The following is a 22,758-nucleotide window of genomic DNA, read 5'->3' on the forward strand; positions in this document are numbered from 1 at the left end:
CTTCAGACCTAGAGACACATACAGACTGAAAGTGAGGGGATGGAAGAAGATATTCCATGCAAATGGAAATCAAAAGAAAGCTGGAGTAGCAATACTCATATCAGATAAAATGGACTTTAAAATAAAGAATGTTACAAGAGACAAGGAAGGACACTACATAAAGATCAAGGGATCAATCCAAAAAGAAGATATAACAATTATAAATATATATGCACCCAGCATAGGAACACCTCAATACATAAGGCAACTGCTAACAGCTATAAAAGAGGAAACTGACAGTAACACAATAATAGTGGGGGACTTTAACACCTCACTTACACCAATGGACAGATCTTCCAAAACACAAGCTTTAAATGACACAATAGACCAGATAGATTTAATTGATATTTATAGGACATTCCATCCTAAAACAGCAGATTACACTTTCTTCTCAAGCGCGCATGGAACATTCTCCAGGATAGATCACATCGTGGACCACAAATCAAGCATCAGTAAATTTAGGAAAATTGAAATCGTATCAAACTTCTTTTCTGACCACAACGCTATGAGATTAGAAATCAATTACAGGGAAAATAAAGTAAAAAAACACAAACACATGGAGGCTAAACAATACGTCACTAAATAACCAAGAGACCACTGAAGAAATCAAAGAGGAAATCAAAAAATACCTGGAGACAAATGACAATGAAAACACGATGATCTAAAACCTATGGGATGCAGCAAAAGCAGTTCTAAGAGGGAAGTTTATAGCTATATAAGCCTACCTCAAGAAACAAGAAAAATCTCAAATAAACAATCTAACCTTACACCTAAAGAAACTAGAGAAAACACAAACAAAACCCAAAGTTAGCAGAAGCAAAGAAATCATAAAGATCAGATCAGAAATAAATGAAATAGAAACAAAGAAAACAATAGCAAAGATCAATAAAACTAATAGCTGGTTCTTTGAGAAGATAAACAAAATAGATAAACCATTAGCCAGACTCATCAAGAAAAAGAGGGAGAGGACTCAAATCAATAAAATTAGAAATGAAAAAGAAGTTACAACAGACACTGCAGAAATACAAAGCATCCTAAGAGACTACTACAAGCAACTCTATGCCAATAAAATGGACAACCTGGAAGAAATGGAAAAATTCTTAGAAAGGTAGAACCTTCCAAGACTGATCCAGGAAGAAATAGAAAATATGAACAGTGCAATAACAGGTAATGTAATTGAAACTGTGATTAAAAATCTTCCAACAAACAAAAGTCCAGGACCAGATGGCTTCACAGGTGATTTCTATCAAACATTTAGAGAAGAGTTAACACTATTCTTCTCAAACTCTTCCAAAGAATTGCAGAGGAAGGAACACTCCCAAACTCATTCTTTGAGGCCACCATCACCATGATACCGAAACCAGACAAAGATACTACAAAAAAAGAAAATTACAGACCAATATCAACGATGAATATAGATGGCAAAATCCTCAACAAAATACTAGCCAACAGAGTCCAACAACACATTAAAAGAATCATACACCATGACAAGTGGGATTTATCCCAGGGATGCAAGGATTCTTCAATATATGCAAATCAATCAATGTGATACACCATATTAAAAAACTGAAGAATAAGAACCATATGATCATCTCAATAGATGCAGAAAAAAACTTTTGACAAAATTCAACACCCATTTATGATAAAAACTCTCCAGAAAGTGGACATAGAGGGAACCTACCTCAACATAATAAAGGCCATATATGAAAAACCCACAGCAAACATCATTCTCAATGGTGTAAAACTGAAAGCATTTCCTCTAAGATCAGGAACAAGACAAGGATGTCCACTCTCACCACTATTAGTCAACATGGTTTTGGAAGGTCTAGCTATGGCAATCAGAGAAGAAAAAGAAAGAAAAGGAATACAAGTTGGAAAAGAAGAAGTAAAACTCACTGTTTGCAGATGACATGATACTCTACATAGAGAATCCTAAAGATGCCACCAGAAAACTACTAGAGCTAATCAATGAATTTGGTAAAGTTGCAGGGTACAAAATTAATGCACAGAAATCTCTTGTATTCCTATATAAAAATGATGAAAAATCTGAGAAGGAAATTAAGGAAACACTCCCATTTACCACTGTAACAAAAAGAATAAGATACGTAGGAATAAACTTACCTATGGAGACAAAAGAGCTGTATGCAGAAAACTATAAGACACTGATGAAAGAAATTAAAGATGATACCAACAGATGGAGAGATATACCATGTTCGTGGATTGGAAGAATCAATATTGTGAAAATGACTATACTACCCAAAGCAACCTACAGATTCAATGCAATCCCTACCAAATTACCAATGGCATTTTTTACAGAACTAGAACAAAAAATCTTAAAATTTGTATGGAGACACAAAAGACCCTGTATAGCCAAAGCAGTCTTGAGGGAAAAAAATGAACCTGGAGGAATCAGACTCCCTGACTTCAGACTATACTACAAAGCTACAGTAATCAAGACAATATGGTACTGGCACAAAAACAGAAATAGAGATCAATGGAACAAGATAGAAAGCCCAGAGATAAACCCACACACCTATGGTCAACTAATCTATGACAAAGGAGGCAAGGATATACAATAGAGAAAAGACAGTCTCTTCAATAAGTGGTGCTGGGAAAACTGGACAGCTATATGTAAAAGAATGAAATTAGAACACTCCCTAACACATACACAAAAATAAACTCAAAATGGATTAGAGACCTAAATGTAAGACTGGACACTATAAAACTCTTAGAGGAAAACATAGGCAGAAGACCCTTTGACATAAATCACAGCAAGATCTTTTCTGGTTCACCTCGTAAAGTAATGGAAATAAAAGCAAAAATAAACAAATGGGACCTAATGAAACTTAAAAGCTTTTGCACAGCAAAGGAAACCATAAACAAGATGAAAAGACAACCCTCAGAATGGGAGAAAATGTTTGCAAATGAATCAACAGACAAAGAATTAATCTCCAAAATATATAAACAACTCATGCAGCTCAATATTAAAAAAAGAAACAACCCAATCAAAAAATGGGCAGAAGACCTAGACATTTCTCCAACGAAGACATACAGATGGCCAAGAAGCATATGAAAAGCTGCTCAACATCACTAATTATTATAGAAATGCAAATCAAAACTACAATGAGTTATCACCTCACACCAGTTAGGATGGGCATCATCAGAAAATGTACGAACAACAAATGCCGGAGAGGGTGTGGAGAAAAGGGAACCCTCTTGCAGTGTTGGTGGGAATGTAAATTGATACAGCCACTATGGAGAACAGTATGGAGGTTCCTTTAAAAACTAAAAATAGAATTACCATATGACCCAGCAATCCCACTACTGGGCATATACCCAGAGAAAACCATAATTCAAAAAGACACATGCACCCCAATGTTCATTGCAGCACTATTTACAATAGCCAGGTCATGGAAGCAACCTAAATGCCCATCGACAGACGAATGGAGAAAGAAGATGTGGTATATATATACAATGGACTATTACTCAGCCATAAAAATGAATGAAATTGGGTCATTTGTAGAGACGTGGATGGATCTAGAGACTGTCATACAGAGTGAAGTAAGTCAGAAAGAGAAAAACAAATATCGTATATTAACGCAGATATATGGAACCTAGAAAAATCGTACAGATGAACCGGTTTGCAGGTCAGAAATTGAGACACAGATGCAGAGAACAAACGTATGGACACTAAGGAGGGAAAGCAGCGAGGGGTGGTGGTGGTGGTGGTGGTGGGATGAACTGGGAGTTTGGGATTGGCATGTATTATACACTGATGTGTATAAAATTGATAACTAATAAGAACCTGCTGTATAAAAAAATAAAATAAAATTCAAAAATTCAAAAAAAATAGACCTTATTTAACAAGGAAAAAAAAGAAGATATGGGCAGTAAGAAGATGGGGGCAATAAGAAGATAAGGGCAAAAAGCTGCAGAGAAGGTCACATTTTTTATTTAAATATTTTGATGATACACATACAATTACAACGTTTCTTCCGTAGGACAAATGTAAAAACGAATACAATCACCCTTTTAGGAACAAAGAAAATCATTTAGAAAACGTGGTGACTTTATATATAGGAGCCATGTTAGGTTTTTTAAGCCTGTCTGAAGAGGAAATTTAAGACCAAGTTTTGTCTGGAGTACACAGGTCACATTCACATTTTCACACAGTAGTGATATTCTTGTTGCAGACTTGGCAAAAAATAACTACTAAGTCTATAATGAAAAAAAAGCAAAAACAATTAGTACATAGAGAATAAAAAATTTATAGCATGGAACAGTGACCTTCATTTTGGCCACAGGCTTATGGTGTCTAAAAATATATGCCTTTTATTCATACACGTCAGTGGGCGTAAAAAAGTGTAAACCTGTTGCATAACATATTTTTAAAAGTGTGCCACAAAATGAATTTTTAGAGATTCATTTTCCTAGTAAATATATTAAAAATTCATGAAATCACAGCCTTTAAAATTTATGGAAATTATTTTGTTGTGGAGGATGTTTATATAATTGATTACTGATATGCACTTATACTTTGAAATCTGAAATGGATCATTTCTTCAGGGAGCAATAAAAATACTCTATTTATTTGGCCAAAACACCCAAAACACTTTTCAGAAAGAAAGGCAAGATGTACAAATTCAGGTCAGCTACACAATATTTAATATTCCATGTAGTAAGCCATGACCAGCTAGTCAATGACTTTGAGATATGGAATAAATCATAATTTCAAACTCATAATTATAGAAATTATAGGGTCTTTCAGTATTTTTTGCAAGTATAGGTAAAAGAGAGTAGCTTCTAAAATTCAGTTTAATACTACAAATATTGATTTGGCACCCATGGTAGGCACTGAGGATTTATAGCAGTGAAAAGGATTCTTACCACCATGTATATAGTTAATTTAGACGTACTAAATTAGAAGATAATGTATCCTGAGTTTTTAAATAGTATATTATTCCTATAAAAAATAAAGTGATTTTATATTTATGAATTTTGCCCTGAATTTGAAGTATTTAATATTTTCATGATTATTGAGTGACAAAGGGAAGGTATAATGCTATTTTTGAGGTCACACAACACACGCACACACACACTCAGAGTTATATGCACAGAAACACACAGTGTGTGTTCTTACCATGTCAGTGTTCCAAAATTCAATTAACCTTACGTGGATTGAAGGGCCTCTAGTTTTAAGGAAATCAAACAAGCAAAATGGGTCACTCAAACTGTGCATGTATCTTTGGATAAATAAGTTGTTGGTAATCTGCTAGGTGCAGGAACGTATGGAATATAGAACAGCAATGTTAAATGTTAACATGGTAGGCAAAGAGGCCCACTCAGTTTCATGGGGGGCTCTGTCGGATGGCTCATGAACTGGACACTTTGTTAATTTGATAAAATTCTTAGAAGCCAGATTTATTCTCTATTTCACTTGCTTTGTGAGTATTGTTTGGCCATAAGTCACTCAAAGGCACCTAAGTCACAGCATCATCATTACGCCCCCTCAGTAAGTCCTGGGGCATTTCTGAATTGCACTCCTAGAAGCTGAGACAGTGAGGTTCTCTGCATATTAGTGACTGAGAAAAATTTGAAGCCCAAGGTATATGTGCCTCTTACGTAAGGCTCATGAAAAGCCAGGTCCTTTGAAAACATGAAATGAGTCACTGCTAGCTAAACTCTGGGGCAGTGTCTGGTTAGGAGGACTGCTGGACTGTGCTAGGCTTGGAGACCCTGGTGGAAGATGTGGTTATTGTGTAATTAGAATGACTAGACTCCTTGAAGCCTGAGTCTGGCAGAGGGCCCGGGACTCCAGCTCCAGAAACCACAGTCTTTTTGGCCATTACAGAGGTTTCGGCAGGAATCTGGTAATTAGATTGCAGAGCGGAAGCTGGTGTTAGCACTCTTTCCATCACTGTCACGTTCTGTCCTACGGCTACACTGTGCGTGGCCAGAGGGGGCTGCACACGGGAGCTGGGGGTGAGGAAGCGCTCTCTTTCCCGCACCATAACATAGTGTGCATCGGGCAGATGCGGGGTGCCCTCCAGGGGGCCAGGTGAGCCCCCGTGAGGCTGGATGACTCTCTCGGTAACCATGATGCTACCCCCGCTAGCGTACTGCTGCTCTCCCAAGAGGGACGCCGGGGCATAGACCCGCTCTGTCACCATCAGGCCTTCGGACTGTCTGGGGTCCAGGACCACAGTGCTCAGTGGCACTGTGGAGCCCGTGGTATAGGAAGTTTCTGTCACTATCACGTTACCAGAAGCCAATGGATCTGAAAGTGGTGCCGCTACCTTTTGAGCCTGCCTAGAAGACACAGATTTTTCAGTGACTATTTCCTGAGTGACTTTCTCTGTGTTTGCTTCATGCAAAGGTTTTGGAACTTGAAAGCTGCTACCGGAGGGATAAGTATTCTTGGAATCAACCCTGGTTTGCTCATAGAATGAATGTGAAGCTGCCTTCACGTCTGTTTTTATCATAGGTTTTGGCCTCTGCTCGATTTCCGTATCCATCTCTATATTTTGACCCAAGCAAACTTCAGCGAGTGTCTTGAATTTCAATCCTAAGTCATCTAAGAAGCCGTCATCTAGCTCTCCTTCAATAAAACTGCAACAGCCAATGGAACCCTGGAGAGAGTCAGTTTCTTCCTGAGAGTAAACCAGAAGGCAATCTTTGGCTGTGTGAATGTCATCTTCCTCGGTGTAAGAGGCAGCTTTCTAAAACGGAAAGAAAAACAGGCATATAATGAGTGATGCACTTCCTTTAAGAACAAGCCTCTAGATTCCTGCTCAAAATGTTTAACCTCGGTCTTGTAGTTAGACAAGAAACACCAGAGAAGCACAAATTGAAGGACATCCTACAACAGGACTGGCCTGTATTCTTAAAAAATATTCATATCATGAAAGATGGGAAAGGCAAAGGGCATTGTTTCAGGTTAAAGGAGACACAAGTGTCATGATAACTAAATGGAAAGCAGGGCCCTAGACGGGTAAAATAGTGGCTATAAAAGACATTTTGGGGATAACTGGCTAAACTGAAATATGCCATGTGTCACTATTCAATCTCTGTACTGTGGTGATGTAAGAGGATGTGCGTGTGCGCGTGTGGGTGTGTCTGTGTGAGAGAGAGAGTGACAGAGAGACGGAGGGAGGGAGGGAGAAAAGGCAAAAAGCAAATGTGGCAAAATGTTAATATTTGGGTAATCTGGGTAAAGAGTAAAAAGGAGTTCAAACTTTCTATTATTCTTGCAAAATTTCTGATGAGTTTGAAATGATTTCCAAATTAAAAGCTGAGCACACCTACATAATCAAGACTGGTTCACGCAGGATTAGAGCAGAGAGGGAAAAAGATACTGAAATAAAACAGGACACCAGAGTGGAGCCCGGCAGTGAGATGGGAAATGGACGAGAAGTGCTCTTCCTTGACACTGACCAAATCACCATTTCCCTGTCTACTTGGGGGCGGGCAGATGGTATGAAAGAAGGGAGAATGGGAGGGAGCAGAAAGTGGGAAAACACTCAGGTAATTTGCAGCCATGCAGATGGGAGGGGACAGAAATAAACTGGCCTCTGTGGAAGCCCATCCCCTCACTCCTCTCAAGGGTCCTTCAGGTCCCTAGCAATCTGACTCTGCCCATTCCATTCCCAGGCATGACCCTGTTCTCAAGAGAAGCTTCTAATTTCTAATCCCAGGCACGAGCTTTCTGACTGCATCCCATCATCTTTCCTGAAACTTTCCTTCTAATTTTTTATGAACCACCCCAATAGTGAACCAAGTACTTGCCTTCAAAAGAAAACACTTAAAGGGACATAACGGATTGTGATTTTTAGGTCACATAGTCTCTCCCCTCCCACCCTACCCGGCGCATCCCTAGCAAGTCTGCCCCTGCAGGGGGACAGCACTTTCTGACCCACTGACATCAGCCTGGTCATGTGACTCGCTTTGGCCAATGAAACGTGAGTGGGAAAAGGCAGTGGCTTTGGGGGTCATTGCCAGGTTTGGCATTGCTCTGTTCCCTGCGCCCCAAGGACGCCAGCTTCCTGGGCACAAGCTGTGCTCTCAGCACACATCTTGGGATGCGGACCACATGGGGCAGAGCAGAGCTGCATCGAGGGGCAAAAGCACGAATGTGGGAAATACGCCCTGGCGAGAAGCAAGATCGTGGGGTCATTTGTCGTCACCACATAATTGAGCTGACTGACTGACCCAGTGGGTCACACCTCTCCTTTCTCATTGCCTGTAAGCATTCTCTTAATGAAAGGAGCGATGTCCCATTTAGATCCAAGAAAATGATTACCCTAATAACATCACGTTCACATAGAAATGTCCGCCCCCCTTTCCCCACCAATACATAAAAAACAACACTTACTTCAGAGAAATAACTTCTTAAGAATTCCTCATTCACTGCCACTGCAGCTGCTCGAGCTCCGGCCACTTCTCTAGAAGCCACCGTGGCTCTCGTGGTCCTAAGGGTTTCCGTGGTCATCAAGGCTCCTGCTGTCCCTGTAACCTGGGTGGCCCCCCCTGAGACGAGGCTCCTGTATTCCTCCCATCGGCCGTCCACCTCGGACATCTCATGCTGCCCTTTGATAAAGGAAGCGGAGCTGCTTCCTTTCACGGTAGCACCGTTGGTTGTCACAGCCCCTGCTCCGCCGCCTACAGCTGCACTGTCTCTGTGGTCTGCTTCTAGAAGAGGCAGCACTGCCTGTGAGAGCAAATACAGCCGAGTCACGGACGGTCAGTACGGTTGGTAGAAGGACCTGAGCTAAGTGAGCGTATGCAGGGAATAAGATACTTCTGCAGAGGCAAATTAGGAAAACTTTGCTTGAATGACTTCTGCCGGCCCTATGCATCGCGTGGAATGGAAATGTAGAAGCACCTGGCTGTGGAAGACAGCCATTTAATATTGGGACAAACATTTCTACCTAAATCCCTACACACGCTTCCTCTCTTTAACCTTTGTTCTACATTCTCGGTGTCACTGCCTGATGCTTCTTCTACATTCTCTGTAACTTAGGACCTGTCAGGGTAGAGCAAAACCACCTCAGCTCTGTCCTGGCAACAAATACAAAGCCCTATGTTTAACGAAGGCATGTGAATGAAATCTGTAGTGACCACTTCACTCTCTCATGACCTAAGGTGTTAGAAACACTTCCCAAGGCCCCTTTAAAGCAGAAAAGAAGACGTGTTCTGTTGACATCTGATTATCTGACCTTGTCTTCAGGTGGTGCCCCTTCGTTGTTCCAAGGATGCAGCATCTCTATGGTACCAGGGATGGGGGTAAAGCCTTTGGCGCCCTTCCCACAATGGCACTTCAGCAGTAGAAGTGGTACAACTGGACAGAAACAAAATTGAGTACAGATTTTCAAATTTATGTTGCATAATTTTGGAATTTGCGTTATCACTTCCTGAGTTCAGTCTTCACTTATTTACAGCCCTATTTTTCTGTTTTTCTTTTCTTCCCTTGATCTAATGTCACCAAGCCTGTTTCGGGTGAGTTATACCAAAGCCTAAAGGCAGGATGAGGGAGTCTTATGGATTCAGAGTTCTTGGCCATCACAAAGACTGTGGTCAACAAGTGGAACACCGAGACTGGATTTGATACTATCCAAATCATCAAAACCAACTTAAAGGCTGAAATTTTTGTTTTTTTTTTAAACCACTTTAATTTTTAATATGAGAAAATTCACCATCTAAAATATATATATGTGTTAAAAAAGAAATCAGAAGTCCCTAAGGGTAGAAAAACTTTAATATATTCAAATATTCTAGAACACTAGAACTTCTATAATACTTCACCACTTTACCCTAGAGTAGAATTTGGCAGAAGGCATGACTCACTGAGGTTCCAGTTAACCTCTGAATTACCTAAGTACTATTTTCTAAAGTGATTCCACATTAAAAACCCTTAGAATATATATAACATTTTATCTAGAAGTTAATAAAATTTCAGAGCTCCCTCCTTCAATTTTATTCTACCTCCAGGATGAAGTAAAGGCCAATGCTGGCCCCTTGATCAACAGAGTAAAGAATTAACCACATCTGCAAGCAGCCCACCCCAAATTAGCTTTTATTGACGCTCCCATGTGGCAGCTTCCAAGGAAGAGCTGACTACTCCCTAGGTTCCTTTTTATATAATAGTCCCTATAGTTACTATGCGAAATGAAGACTGAAATCAGCCAGGGGTAATTCAACAGATGTTTATCAAGTGTCTGCCATGTGCGAGGCACCATGTTAGGTGCTGGGAAATCTGAGATGAGAAGGCAATGCAAGGAATCTCCAGGTAAAAGATGTAGTCCTACCTACCTATAAACTTGGTAAGCTGAGACAAGTCATTTATCATCATGTCTGTATTTTTACCCATTGAATGGAGATGATGGTATAAAAGTGCACTATAAACTGTTGAGTGCTGTGCATTCAATTGAACATCTACTAATGGCTTTGACAAGCTCGTCTTCTGACACTGTAATAACTGAGGCTGCCCTGGAGGCGTTTCTCTGCCCATGAGCAGGGGTCAAGTGGACTGGTTCCACACAACCCCAGGCTGCAGTCTTCTGTTCTTCAGTGAAAGGAAACCCAAGGTCACTGGAGGGCATGCAGGGAGGGGAGGGCTGGTTGTCACTGTTGGGAAACATACAAGTGCTCAGAGGGTCTGGCTCCTGTTGGGGCAGGTGAAGAGGCAAGCCAAGCAGAGGGTCTGGGGAGGTGGAGCTCTGACAAGATGAATGTGAAAAGCAAGGATCGATGGGAAAAAGATGAGTTTGTAAAATAACCTTGTAACCATAATCTAAATGCATGCAACAAATCTTTTCTGACAGCTTTCTATGCACAAGGTGCTGTTCGCAGCACTGGGTATGGAAGAACAGACGACATCCCTCCCTCACGTAGAGCTTATCAAAATGGAGACACCAAAAAGGTTTAGGTTAAAAGGGTGTTGAAGAGCATGTACAATAACCTTGGGTATTTAAATCAGGAGATGATACATTCTTATAAAACAAAATTCGGAAGAGCACTTCAATAACTTTTGGTGAATTTATCAATGATCAATCCTTGCTTCCCTACTCACCCTCAATAGCATTCTAGTGTGTGTGATTATAGAAAAACAAAAGAAATCAATGACTACCGTAGTAACAAAATACTAAAAAAAAAAAAAATACCCTAAAAAGGTACTAACATTACTAAAAGAGCTAAAATGTAGCTTTTAAAATACTTACGTAGCAAGAGCAGAAGGGCAAACATTATAAGCGCGATTGCTGCAGGTCCGAGGCCAACGTAGGAGTCATACCACATTTCTACACAGCCACCGCCTTCCACACACTTGCAGACTGTGAGTTTAAGGACTTGCTTTTCAGGGCAACTGAAGCCTTTACTATCTGCAATCAGCAAGCGAATGTCACTCCTCCCAAGCGTTCGTTCCTTTTGTTGCAGTAGTATGCTGGTACCTGCAAGGACAAGATAAAAAAGGAAATAAAAATGAGTGATTACCAAGGAAGGGCAAGATTACATTACAGAAACATTCTTTTTAAAAATTTATTGAGATATAGGGACTTCCCTAGTGGCACAGTGGGTTAAGAGTCTGCCTGCCAGTGCAGGGGACATGGGTTTGAGCCCTGGTCTGGGAGGATCCCACATGCTGCGGAGCAACTAAGCCTGTGTGCCACAACTACCGAGCCTGCACTCTGGAGCCCATGAGCCATAACTAATGAGCCCTCTTGCCACCACTACTGAAGCCAGCGTGCCTAGAGCCCGTGCTCTGAAACAAGAGAAGCCAACGCAATGAGAAGCGCGCGCATTGCAACGAAGAATAGACCCGCTCACCGCAACTAGAGAAAGCCCGTGCGCAGCAACGAAGACCCCACACAGCCAAAAATAAATAAATTAAAAAAATTTATTGAGGTATAGTTGATTATATTATATAAGTTTTAGGTGTACAACACAGGGATTCACAAGTTTTAAAGGTTATACTCCATTTATAGTTATTATAAAATATTGGCTATATTCCCTGTGGTGTACAATATATCCTTGTAGCTTATTTATTTTAACATAGTAGATTGTACTTCTTAATCCCCTACCCCTATCTTGTTCCTCCCCACTTCCCTCTCCCCAGTGGTAACCACTAGTTTGTTCTCTACATCTGTGAGTCTACAGAAACATTCTTTAATAGCTAATAATTATTAGCTCCATTTAGAAGCTTTATTAGTTCATAACTTCTCTATTGAATTCACACTGTGTGCTTGATGAAATTAGTCCACATATGCAGGTGAATAGCAAAGGATCAGATCTGGACATACCATCCTTTTACGATGATTAATGTTAACAAATGTGTGTGGTTTACCAGATGCTAGGAACTCTTCCATTACTGGGATACAGTGACAAACAAGTGGAGAGTTAAATGACATTTCCATCGAATGACCTTTATTTTACTATTTCTTTTTTTAAATATGTATTTATTTATTTATTTTGGCTGTGCCGGGTCTTAGTTGCAGCACCAGGATTTTCGTTGCGGCATGCGGGCTCTTAGTTGTGGCATGTGGGATCTAGTTCCGGGGCTAGGGATCGAACCATGGACCCCTGCATTGGGAGTGCGGAGTCTTACTCACTGGGCCAACAGGGAAGTCCCCATATTTTACTATTTCTTGAAAGAACTTTATTGGGGCTTCCCTGGTGGCGCAGTGGTTGGGCCTGCCGATGCCGGGGACACGGGTTCGTGCCCCGGTACGGGAGGATCCCACATGCCGCGGAGCGGCTGGGCCCGTGAACCATGGCCGCGGGGCCTGCGCGTCCGGAGCCTGTGCTCGGCAACGGGAGAGGCCACAACAGTGAGAGGCGCGCGTACCGCAAAAAAAAAAAAAAAAAAGAACTTTATTAAGGCAATTTTCAAACAGACATAATCCAGGAAAAAGCATAATTAACTCCCATGGTACCCATCTCCAGCTTTAATAATTTTCAACAATGGGCCAATCTTGTTTCATCCAGTCCCATCCTTTTTGTTCCCAACACTGTATATTTGAAATTTTTCAAATTTCACTGTATATATGAAAACCTGAAAGACGATTACAATGAATATTGATAAACTCTTCATAAATTGTTTACATTTTACAACAGTACTTCCTCTCTACATGCACACTTTTCTCCCCCTGAACTATTTCAAGGTAAGTTGCAGATCTCATGACGTTCTTCAGCATAAATCTTCTAAGACCAAAGGATATTAACCCTCTCAAGAAATTCATTCTTGATATAATAATATATTTAATATATAACCCATATTCAAACTTTTCAACTGTTGTAAAAATGCCCTTTACAGTTCTTGCTCTTACTCTCTCTGGCTTTTGTTTTTTGTTTTTTTTAATGATCCTGGATCCAATCAAAGATTATGCCCTGCATTTAGCTGTCACCTTAGTCTCTGTTAATAATCTATAACAGTCCTAACTTCCTTTTGGCCTTTCAAGACTTTGACCTTTTTGAAGTCCACTTATTTTAAAGGATTTTCCACAGTTTGAATTTGTCTGTTTCCTCATGATTGAATTCAGGCTACACATTTTTGGCAAGAACATTACACAGAAAGTGTTGTGCAAATGACCTTTATCTTATTTTTTTTAAAAAATCTGACTGATGATTATTTAAGAAATTTTCTTTCATCATGAATAAAAATAATGACCATTTTTCCCATGAGTAAAAATAATGATCAGTTAGAATAGTTTAAAACTTTTTCTGATATATGTATAACATTTATTAAAAAATAATTTACTTGCAAGGCAAAGATGGATGAATACAAAGATAAAAAATGAGGTGTTTGGGAGGTTTTTTTGTTTTATTTACTTATTTTTGGAAGTAAGAGACATCCTCTTCTCATTTTAAGGTCCATATTTTATGGAATTTGATCTCCAAAGCTAGAAATATCCTTATTAAATCATCCCCAAAGCTCTGGAGAAGTGAGGAAAGCATCTAGTCATCCATTTAAGGAATGTGAGCTTATTAAAAGAAATATAGGAAAACATGGCCTGGAAGAATATAACTAAATTCATGATTGGCTCTGAGTGGAAAGATGGAAAGGGGAGGAAAGGCCCAAAGGGGACTTCTACTTTGTCAGTGATCGTTAAAAAAAAAGGCCTGACTCAAATACAACAAATTGTTAATATTCTTTTAATTCTAGGTGGGATGTACAAAGGTATCTGCCTTATTAGTCTCTGCAATTTTCTGTACTTAAGACATTTCCCAAATAAATAAAATAGTTAGGAGCTATTGATTATCATGATAGTTGGTCAATCATCTCCTTATACAGCCAAGGAGAAAAAAGCCTGGGTTACAGAACCCTATCTCTCTCAATTGTCTAGATGTATACAGTATAAGCTCAGTGACTTCCTGTCTAACATGTATGTGTATCCTAAAGAGCTTTATGTTTCTAAGGCTAGGAAAAAATTCAAGAGCCCATCAAATTCAAACATCTTTATCTTTAGACAGAAAATCCATTGTGTATCTGGAAAGACAACAGAGCATAAAGGTAGTGAGTAGAGACTCCACAGCTAGAGTGCTTGGGTTCAAATACTAATTCCAGCTCTTCAACTAGCTGTAACTTTGAGAATGTTAGTTAAACTTTCTGCACCTTCGTTTCCTCATCTGTAAAATGTTGATGACGGTAATGCCAAACTTCTAGGGTTGTTAATATTAGTGAAGTGCTTAGACCAGTGCCTGGCATTTCCTAAACATCAGGTTTCTTAGATAAAAATAAGTAAGTCTTGGAATCTCAGCAAGTTCAATGCAAAACACATTTACTATCTTAGTCAAAGAAAGGCAAACTCCAATCAAGCAGTCAGCCTAGGTGGGAGTCCCAAACTTCTGTGAGTACAGAATGAGATAATGTGAGCCAGGGGACCAACCCCGACGTGAGTCTTGAGGCCTGTGACTTAATTACCGTAAGAAGAATCATCTGGATGTCTGCATCCCAGGGCTCATGCTAGTTGAAAACTTGATCTTAAGTAACCTCAATTAATCAAGATGGCGATTGTCACCCCTTACTGGGGAGACCACTTGAGTTAACCAACAACATAACTATCTTTTGCAAGTGAGTACATAAACCCTAAGAAGATTCAGAACTAAGTATAGGAATATTTAAACAAACTAAAGATTTAGTTTTAATATTTTTGCATTGTAAAGAAATTATTTGCATTTGTTATTATATTTATACACTTGTAATATTTTAAGGACAATTAGCCCTATTAATGTGACAGCTATGTAACTCCAGTTCAAAATGTGTGATTATGTTACTAATTTAGATTTATGGTTTTAGGTTGAAATATCACTGGTTTGTTCAGTATTGGACCATTGAAGAGGATGTCAGGTTTGATGAATTTATAAGTTAAATTTACTGGAATTTTAGAGTACAGGAATCATAAGAAAGTTTTATTTGTTAATTCAGATCACTGAACTACATAAAAAGGAAGCCAAATATACTAAATTTATAAATATATTGAAATGTTAAAGGTGTTTAGTTTGTAAATTGGACCAAACATGATTCAAAGCCTCTTAAAATGACTGTAAAATTTGCTAAGCCTAAGAAAACAATAAACTTAAAAGTTTAGAAAAATTGGGGTATTACATTTAAAACTTTTCTGAAACGAGCACTACCTGTTTAAAACAAAAAGAGTCTTCTGGATAGATTTTTCTACATTTGAAACCACCTTGAAGGAAGCCAATAGAGCACGTCAATAAGGGGATATGTCCCAAGATACGGATTTACGCACACGTCCTTCTGGCATGGGGGGCAAGGGGACAGACAGACTCCTTTCCATGTTTTGTCCATCACTTACCAGCTCTGTGACTTCAAACAAGCTATCTAACTCTAGTTAAGCCAAAGTTTCCTCAGCTGTAATCAGGGAATAAGGTTATGGGGTAAGAAGTAAACGTGATAATGCATATGAAGGGATAGCAGAGTGCCCGGCACATGGTATATGTTCCGTAAGAGTTATTTTTAATGGAATCATCGTTACCATACATCAAGATTTTTAGAAGGCACCTACTCTGATTTCTGTGCTTAGAGAGGCAAGGTATTCCTCAGCTTACGAGACAACTACTTCAAGAGCGATTTGGAGAATACCCAGTGCAGGGGACATGGGAAAAAGATGAGTTTGTAAAATAGTTCCTTTTTGCCTATTTGTAGCCAAATACTTTAAAGATATTAGAGATCTATTTCCCTTCACTCTCTCCAAATAGGGTATTTATTATTAGGCAGACACTATGCCTAAGTTTCAGACCCTCATTTTATAAACTCAGTTGTATCGGAAATGTAATTCATGCCAAGAAAAAAGCCTGTATTATAAGGATTTTAGATTTCTATCATGTTTAAACATATAGTCCAGTGGTTTTGCTTACTTTCTCGGCTTACTATTTTCCACCTTTCTGCCATTCCAGCTGGTTTGTCAATGACAGAGAAACTGAAAGGCCAGCTGTTTTGGGGTCCGTCCAGGTCCTCTGCGGTCACGTTCACGTACTGCACATCATCACAGACAGTCTGCACAGGGTCGACCAGTGTGGGACAATTGTCATTGATGTCTTCAACCGTGATACTAATAGTGCCAGTGACAGTTTTTCTAGGATATTCTTAAAAATAAGAAAAAGATAATGTATATTTTGGTTATACTGCTCATATGGACATAGTTTGAATTCTCTTGCCAATTTGGTAAGGAGAAGGTAGTAACCAAATTAGGATGCTTTCTATCTTAGATATGTTTTCATATTCAGATCAAGTAATATCTTCTAATCCACTAAATAAGTAGAAATGTGAAGGTTTACCCATGTGGCATTCCTACAAGATCAAAACAAAGGTCTCTGATGCTGGAAAATAAAATCTAAATGCATATAACCAAGAAAAAATGTCTATTTAATAACTTACCTTCTGTCACAGCCAAAATCTTTGCAGTGTATGTACCATTTTGGACATATCTGGATTCATAATCAGGAATTTTTACAAGTCTAATTTCAGAGGTGTCAGAATCCACAGAGATCCAATTGTCTATATCTTCAAATTTGGCATATCTGTTAGAAAGCAGACAAAATTAATTTTGAGCTCTGGATAAACTGAGACTATCTACAACTAATATCTACAACTCTTCTAAGCTTAATTTCTGCTTTCTTATATATGTTCTTATTACAGGCATTAGTTTGGAATGGTTTTTAATTTCTTGAAACTATCCTAAAAGCCCCTCTGTTTACTGTGTATCACACCTACTTTGGACCCTTCCTTATTTCTGTAACATACCCAAGACATATGTGCAAGGGCGACGCCCTTGCCTACTCACCCGGGAGGTTTACGAGTTGCTCTTCAGTCTGTCTTACAGTTTTCAATCTAGTTTTCCTTAAATTTGGAGTTAACCTTGGAGGATAACTTAGTCACCCAACAAGAACTCGTGGAGAAAAGCAGTTTTACATTCTATTATTTATTGGCATGTTATCAATATTTAAAAGTAACAATTTAAAAAATCAATGACTGCCTCAAATGGAAGTACTTTAAATTTTGGGATATTGTTGATTGTTCAGAGCAATAGGCTTCTTTCAGTTAGAAATGGTTAAAAGTGAAAACAATGCTGATAAGGTGATTTCTGGGTTTATTCCTTCAAAGCAAAGGAGAATTAGTGCAAAAAGAGACAGCTTTGGGAAGGCAAGGAGAACATTCGTAGTACATTTTCAGAAATATATGTAATTTAATACCATCGAGTTTAAAATGTATCCAGATACAAATATAAACCAAACATATGAGAATTTGATTCAACCAATCATATTAATGATTTATTTTCTATTAAGTGGCTGTTTAGGCATAGAAAAATGAGTGGCTAATATATGGCAGTATTTGTGTATAGTGACTATTTAATATACACTCGAACTAAACTTTCCCGTCTTTTAATATTCATACCAGTAAATGATGATACATTTGGATTTTCACAAATATTTCTGAATTTCATGGCTGGAATCTTAGAGCTTGAACTTAGCTGCTGTCAATGTTTTCCCAAATAATGCTTATAACGAAGACGAAGTTAAAGTAATAAGAATCACGTTTCACAATGGAATGTTTTGTGTGGTCTCATTTAAGGGATTTTCTGTTTCCTACTGTGAAAACTAGACACCATTCAAAGTAGGCTGGCGGCTCACGCGTCATGTCAAATATCCATAACAACTGATGCGTATGAATAATTAAATTGTGACAAGGTTAAGAGAGTGATTCTCTGCTGTCCTTATCGACATTTCTAGATTAGGTGAATACTGGACAATTATTTCACTTAGCTGTGCCTCTCATTCCTTATCTGTAAAATAGTAGGTTTGAGTTAATCTTTAAGATCATTCTTATTCTAAGGTTCTGTAAGTGTATGCTAAAAATAAAATACTTTTGAGGAGTAAAGAAACATGGTTCATTATTTTTCAAGGAAGAACATATGATCTTTTGATACAGTCATAACTCTTACTAAAAACAGCAACCAAAATTAAATAGTTAGGTGGAAATAGAAGTTTCAATAGTCACAATATTATTGGAGGATAATTAATTAGAACATCTAAGCCTCTCAGGGGGCAGCGTGAGGAATCACAAGGAACACTCATTCTCAATTCTGGGGATTTAGGTGGGGACTGCCTCCTTAAGGTTAGAGCCATGGAAATAAAAAGTAGACTATAAAAGTCGAGAGAAGCTAGACTGGTTCCTGAAGTTAAGGTGGGCAAAAAGGGGTCACCAAGACATTGCAGAAAACACAATGGAAGCTGTTTGTTAACATAATTTTGGAAAAAGGTCACTTGCTACTATTGGCCGATGAATTCCATGAAAAGGAGATTCACTAAAAGGAAAGAGATTGTTGAAGAGCTTCCTCCATATTCCCATTCGTGCTATGGTTGGCCACGCATCTAAATACAATGTTTCATGAGTACTGGCACCCAGGGACATAGGCCTAAGGAGAGTGAAGCAACCGACAACTCTGGCACCGACAGCGGGAGAACATAGAAGCTGTTGTGTCTCGGGTGGCAGGTGGGGATTCTTATATTCAACCAAATAACTACAGCTAGGTAGAACTTCATAAATAATAGCTCTGTAGAGAGTCATCTTTTGATGGTATGGCTCTGAGATCTAAGATGTAAATTCACTTTGAAAATGTGAATGGATCTTGCAAACCTAGGTGTTGCTACAGAGTGGACACAATCCAGCACCTTCCAGCACAGGAGTGGCATTTAGTAGGTTCTCAATAAGTATATTCTGAGTAAAGGTCACCATGACCAAGACAAGCATTACAAAAGTTTCATCAATCCCTAGCTCAAATAGCCTGGTTTAAATGAAGATCAATTTCCAAGGCTTATGAGCAAATGAAACTGGATTCCCCATTATTAAAATATATTATGCAGCTATTTTTATTTCTCTTAACCAACCTTGTATAAAGTGGAATTTGCAGTAAATTTTATTTGCTATTTTCTTATCTCTAATACTCTTTTAAGACAGATTTTAGAAAGTGTCTTTCGGAACTTTCTCTTTGTTGCTTTTTTAGCCTTCTCTACCCAGAACTGTTTTGAGGTGAGCAACCCAGCCTCTGCCTCATACTCGGGTGGTGGAGGGAAAGGGATCCTGGGAAAACTCCTCTTTGCCTCTCAATGACATGTACAACTCTAGGAAATTAAGTCTATAGACCTTTGGGGGATTACAATGGCGGGGTTCGAAGGAGTGAAGTGTTAAAATTTCATTACGATTTTTGAAAATAGGCATTCAAAGTCATTTAAAATGATGAAACAATATTCATAACTATCTCTTACTTTACACGGGCTACTTGTCCAGTGTCGCCATCAAAAGCTTGAAATTTTCCCATTATTTGGCTTTGGCTTGATTTTTCCACACTCTCGCTAGTGTGAAATTGGATTATGCTGCTTTTAAAATAAATGCCTTCTTTCACATTTTTCACTTTGACTTTGATCGGAATGGATGTAGGCTTATATTTATTCTTAACTGATTTGTGAAAAGCTGCTTTGTTAGTGACAATAATGTTGAAGTCAAGATTCTTCATTTCTTCATAATCTACTTCCTAGAAAGGCAAAATCAAAGGGAATGCTTTTAAAAGGGACAACAACTAGAACACACGTGTGGTTTCAGTGTCAGATTATAATAATTTAAAACATGAAAAATACAGCAGTACTGAGTAGTCCAAGTCTTATATTGGTACCATGCCATTAAAAAGTCTGTCAATTTTGATGTTCATAAATGTTAAGGATGTTTAGGAAGCATCCCCAATTTATTTAAGGTCAAAATCATTTAAAACGTATATACATTTTTATTTTTAGCAATCTGAAGTGATTTTTTTTTCCTTAATAAAAAAAAGTTAATCGACATCCAATATAATATTCCTTAAAATGTGCTCCAGGGGTTTGTTCTGGTGAAAAGGGCTACATAAGTAGGCACTGCCAGCTCTCTCCCATGGCATATAAAACCGAGGGCTCCGGTAGAAAAAACAACTATTTAGCTTTGTTAAGCCTAGGGATTTTCAAATTTGTTTAAACGGAGAATCTAACCCCCTCCTTTTTAGCATAATGTCTATTAATATCTGGTTTGCTATTAATGCCATAAAAGATTAATCCTCCTCTAAATACTTTGATCTTTGTGAATTGTGGTATTTATTAAGTACATTTGATATAATCAGTTTATCACTCTCTGCATATTTTATGTTCCAATTTGTCCATTTTCTTTTTAAAAACATTTCTATAGTATTCTATTTAGATACACTTAATTTACTTAGCCATTCTGTTATTAGGCATTTCGACTATTTGCAGCTAATACTGCTCTGAACGTTTTTAGACAAATTATTTTTCCCCTGTTGAGCTGCAGAGGGAAGAAGTACCCAGTCAAAGTTTACGTAGGTCCTGTTGCTTTTTATTTCTAGTGGTCCTGACCATTTAGATGTACTGACTGACCATTGCTGTTTCTTCAGTATATCATTAAATAGATTACATGTGTTTACATGAATTACTGCAATGTTCACTTTTGTTTTTGGATGATTTATTACGAAATCCGTTTTCCTCTCTATAGAGTTCTGGATATGTAACTTCTGCCCCCTTTATTATATGGGTCACTGTGGCATTGGGACAATAACACAACACAAATTGACTACAGAAAAATACACTCTTTGTGACTGTAGAATCCTTGTGAAAGTTATTGTCTTTTTAAGTTGCTCTTGCACTTCACACACTTATTTTGATGGTATGATGTATGCCGGATGAGAAATAAAATCTTTCAGCCATATGTCATTAGTATTCAAAGACCATGGAACAACAAGACAATGGTAAAAAAAAAATGAGCTAGGTACCGGCGACATAAAAAAGGTTTCATAGTGTTTGTTATAAATAGCCATCGTGCTCCAAAGAGAATGGAAAATTTTTCAGCATCAGGAGCAATGTATGAGGGCATATACCTCTAGTTTTGCAACTGTTAGCATATTTTATCAGTCCCATTTTTGCTATCTTCAATAGCATTAAAGATACTAAACTTATTTGTTAACACAGCTGAGGCTTTTTCTCATGTGATGATTTACTATCTCTGTTTCTACAGTTTAAAGTATCTATTCTTCTGTATCTTTTTTAGACTGCTTTATTGAGGTATGATTTACCTACAATGAAATTGACCCATTTTAAGTGTAAAACATGAGGATGTTTCATAAGCCTATATGGTTTTGCAAATGTCAAGACTGTTGGTTTTAGAACACTTCCATCACTCCCCAGAAGTTCCTTTTTGCCTATTTGTAGCCAAATCACAACCCACCCTAAGCAACCACTGATCTGTTTTCTATATAAGCACTCTTTGCCTTTTCTAGAAATTTCACACAAATAGAATCATACAGTACATAGTATTTTGTGTCTGTATAAAGTATAATGTTTTTGAGGTTCATCCACATTGTAGCATGTATCAGTACTTCATTTCTTTTTATTGCTCAAGAGTATTCCATTGTATCAAGAGACCACATTTTATCTGCTCACCAGTTGGTGGACATTTGGACTGTTACCAGTTTTTCATTATTATGAATACAAGCCACTATGAACACTTGCATGCAAGTTTTTTGTTTTTTTCGTAGATGTATGTTTTTATTTTTCTTGTGTGGATACCTAGGACTAAATCGTTAGGTCACTGGATAACTACTCAATGTTTAACTTTTTATAAAACTGCCCAACTGGCTCTACCATTTAATGTTTCCACTGGCAATATATAGGAGTTCCAGTTCTATATTCTTGCTGATACTTGGTGTTGTCAGTCTTCCTTTGATTGTAGCTCATTCTAGCAGGTGTGCAGTGGTAGCTCACATAGTCTTAATTTGCATCTTCCCTAATGACTAATGATGTTGAGTATCCTTTATGCACACATTTGCTCTTTGTATATCTTCTTTATCTAACTTCCTTGTCCATTCATTTGAATGAAATCTGATTACCGCCTTTATACTTTGGAAGTGATTCTTTATACAATTGGAAAAGTAAATTTGTAATTTTCTTAATCTGTTGCTGTCATTTTAATACTAAATTTACTATTTTTTTTCATGCCCCCTTTGATAACCCCTTTTTGTGCTACCATGGTGCATTGAGGGTATTTCTATTATTCATCACTAAGTGATTGTTTCTTCTTATGTGTATTACTGGCTTTTTATCTCAGGCATCTAGCATGGTTGCCACCTATAATCTGTGACTAAAAAGTATGCTTAGTTCTGTATAAGCAGGTAA

General features: G+C 38.2%; 1 protein-coding gene across 1 annotated transcript in view; it reads right to left on the minus strand.

Annotated features, from left to right (window-relative positions):
- Positions 1 to 5,431: 5,431 nt before the first annotated feature.
- DSG2 (desmoglein 2) overlaps positions 5,432 to 22,758 on the minus strand; it is a 45,096-nt gene continuing 27,769 nt past the window's right edge. Inside the window, exons 10-16 of the mRNA XM_065889455.1 lie at positions 19,819 to 20,084; positions 16,931 to 17,073; positions 16,411 to 16,638; positions 11,256 to 11,483; positions 9,255 to 9,376; positions 8,411 to 8,746; positions 5,432 to 6,758 (exon numbers count right to left, since the gene is read on the minus strand). Of these exons, the coding sequence (XP_065745527.1) occupies positions 5,739 to 6,758; positions 8,411 to 8,746; positions 9,255 to 9,376; positions 11,256 to 11,483; positions 16,411 to 16,638; positions 16,931 to 17,073; positions 19,819 to 20,084 (2,343 nt within the window). The 3' untranslated portion in view covers positions 5,432 to 5,738. The remainder of the gene's footprint in view (positions 6,759 to 8,410; positions 8,747 to 9,254; positions 9,377 to 11,255; positions 11,484 to 16,410; positions 16,639 to 16,930; positions 17,074 to 19,818; positions 20,085 to 22,758) is intronic.

This window comes from Phocoena phocoena, chromosome 13 (assembly GCF_963924675.1).
Source record: "Phocoena phocoena chromosome 13, mPhoPho1.1, whole genome shotgun sequence".
NCBI lineage: Eukaryota > Metazoa > Chordata > Mammalia > Artiodactyla > Phocoenidae > Phocoena > Phocoena phocoena.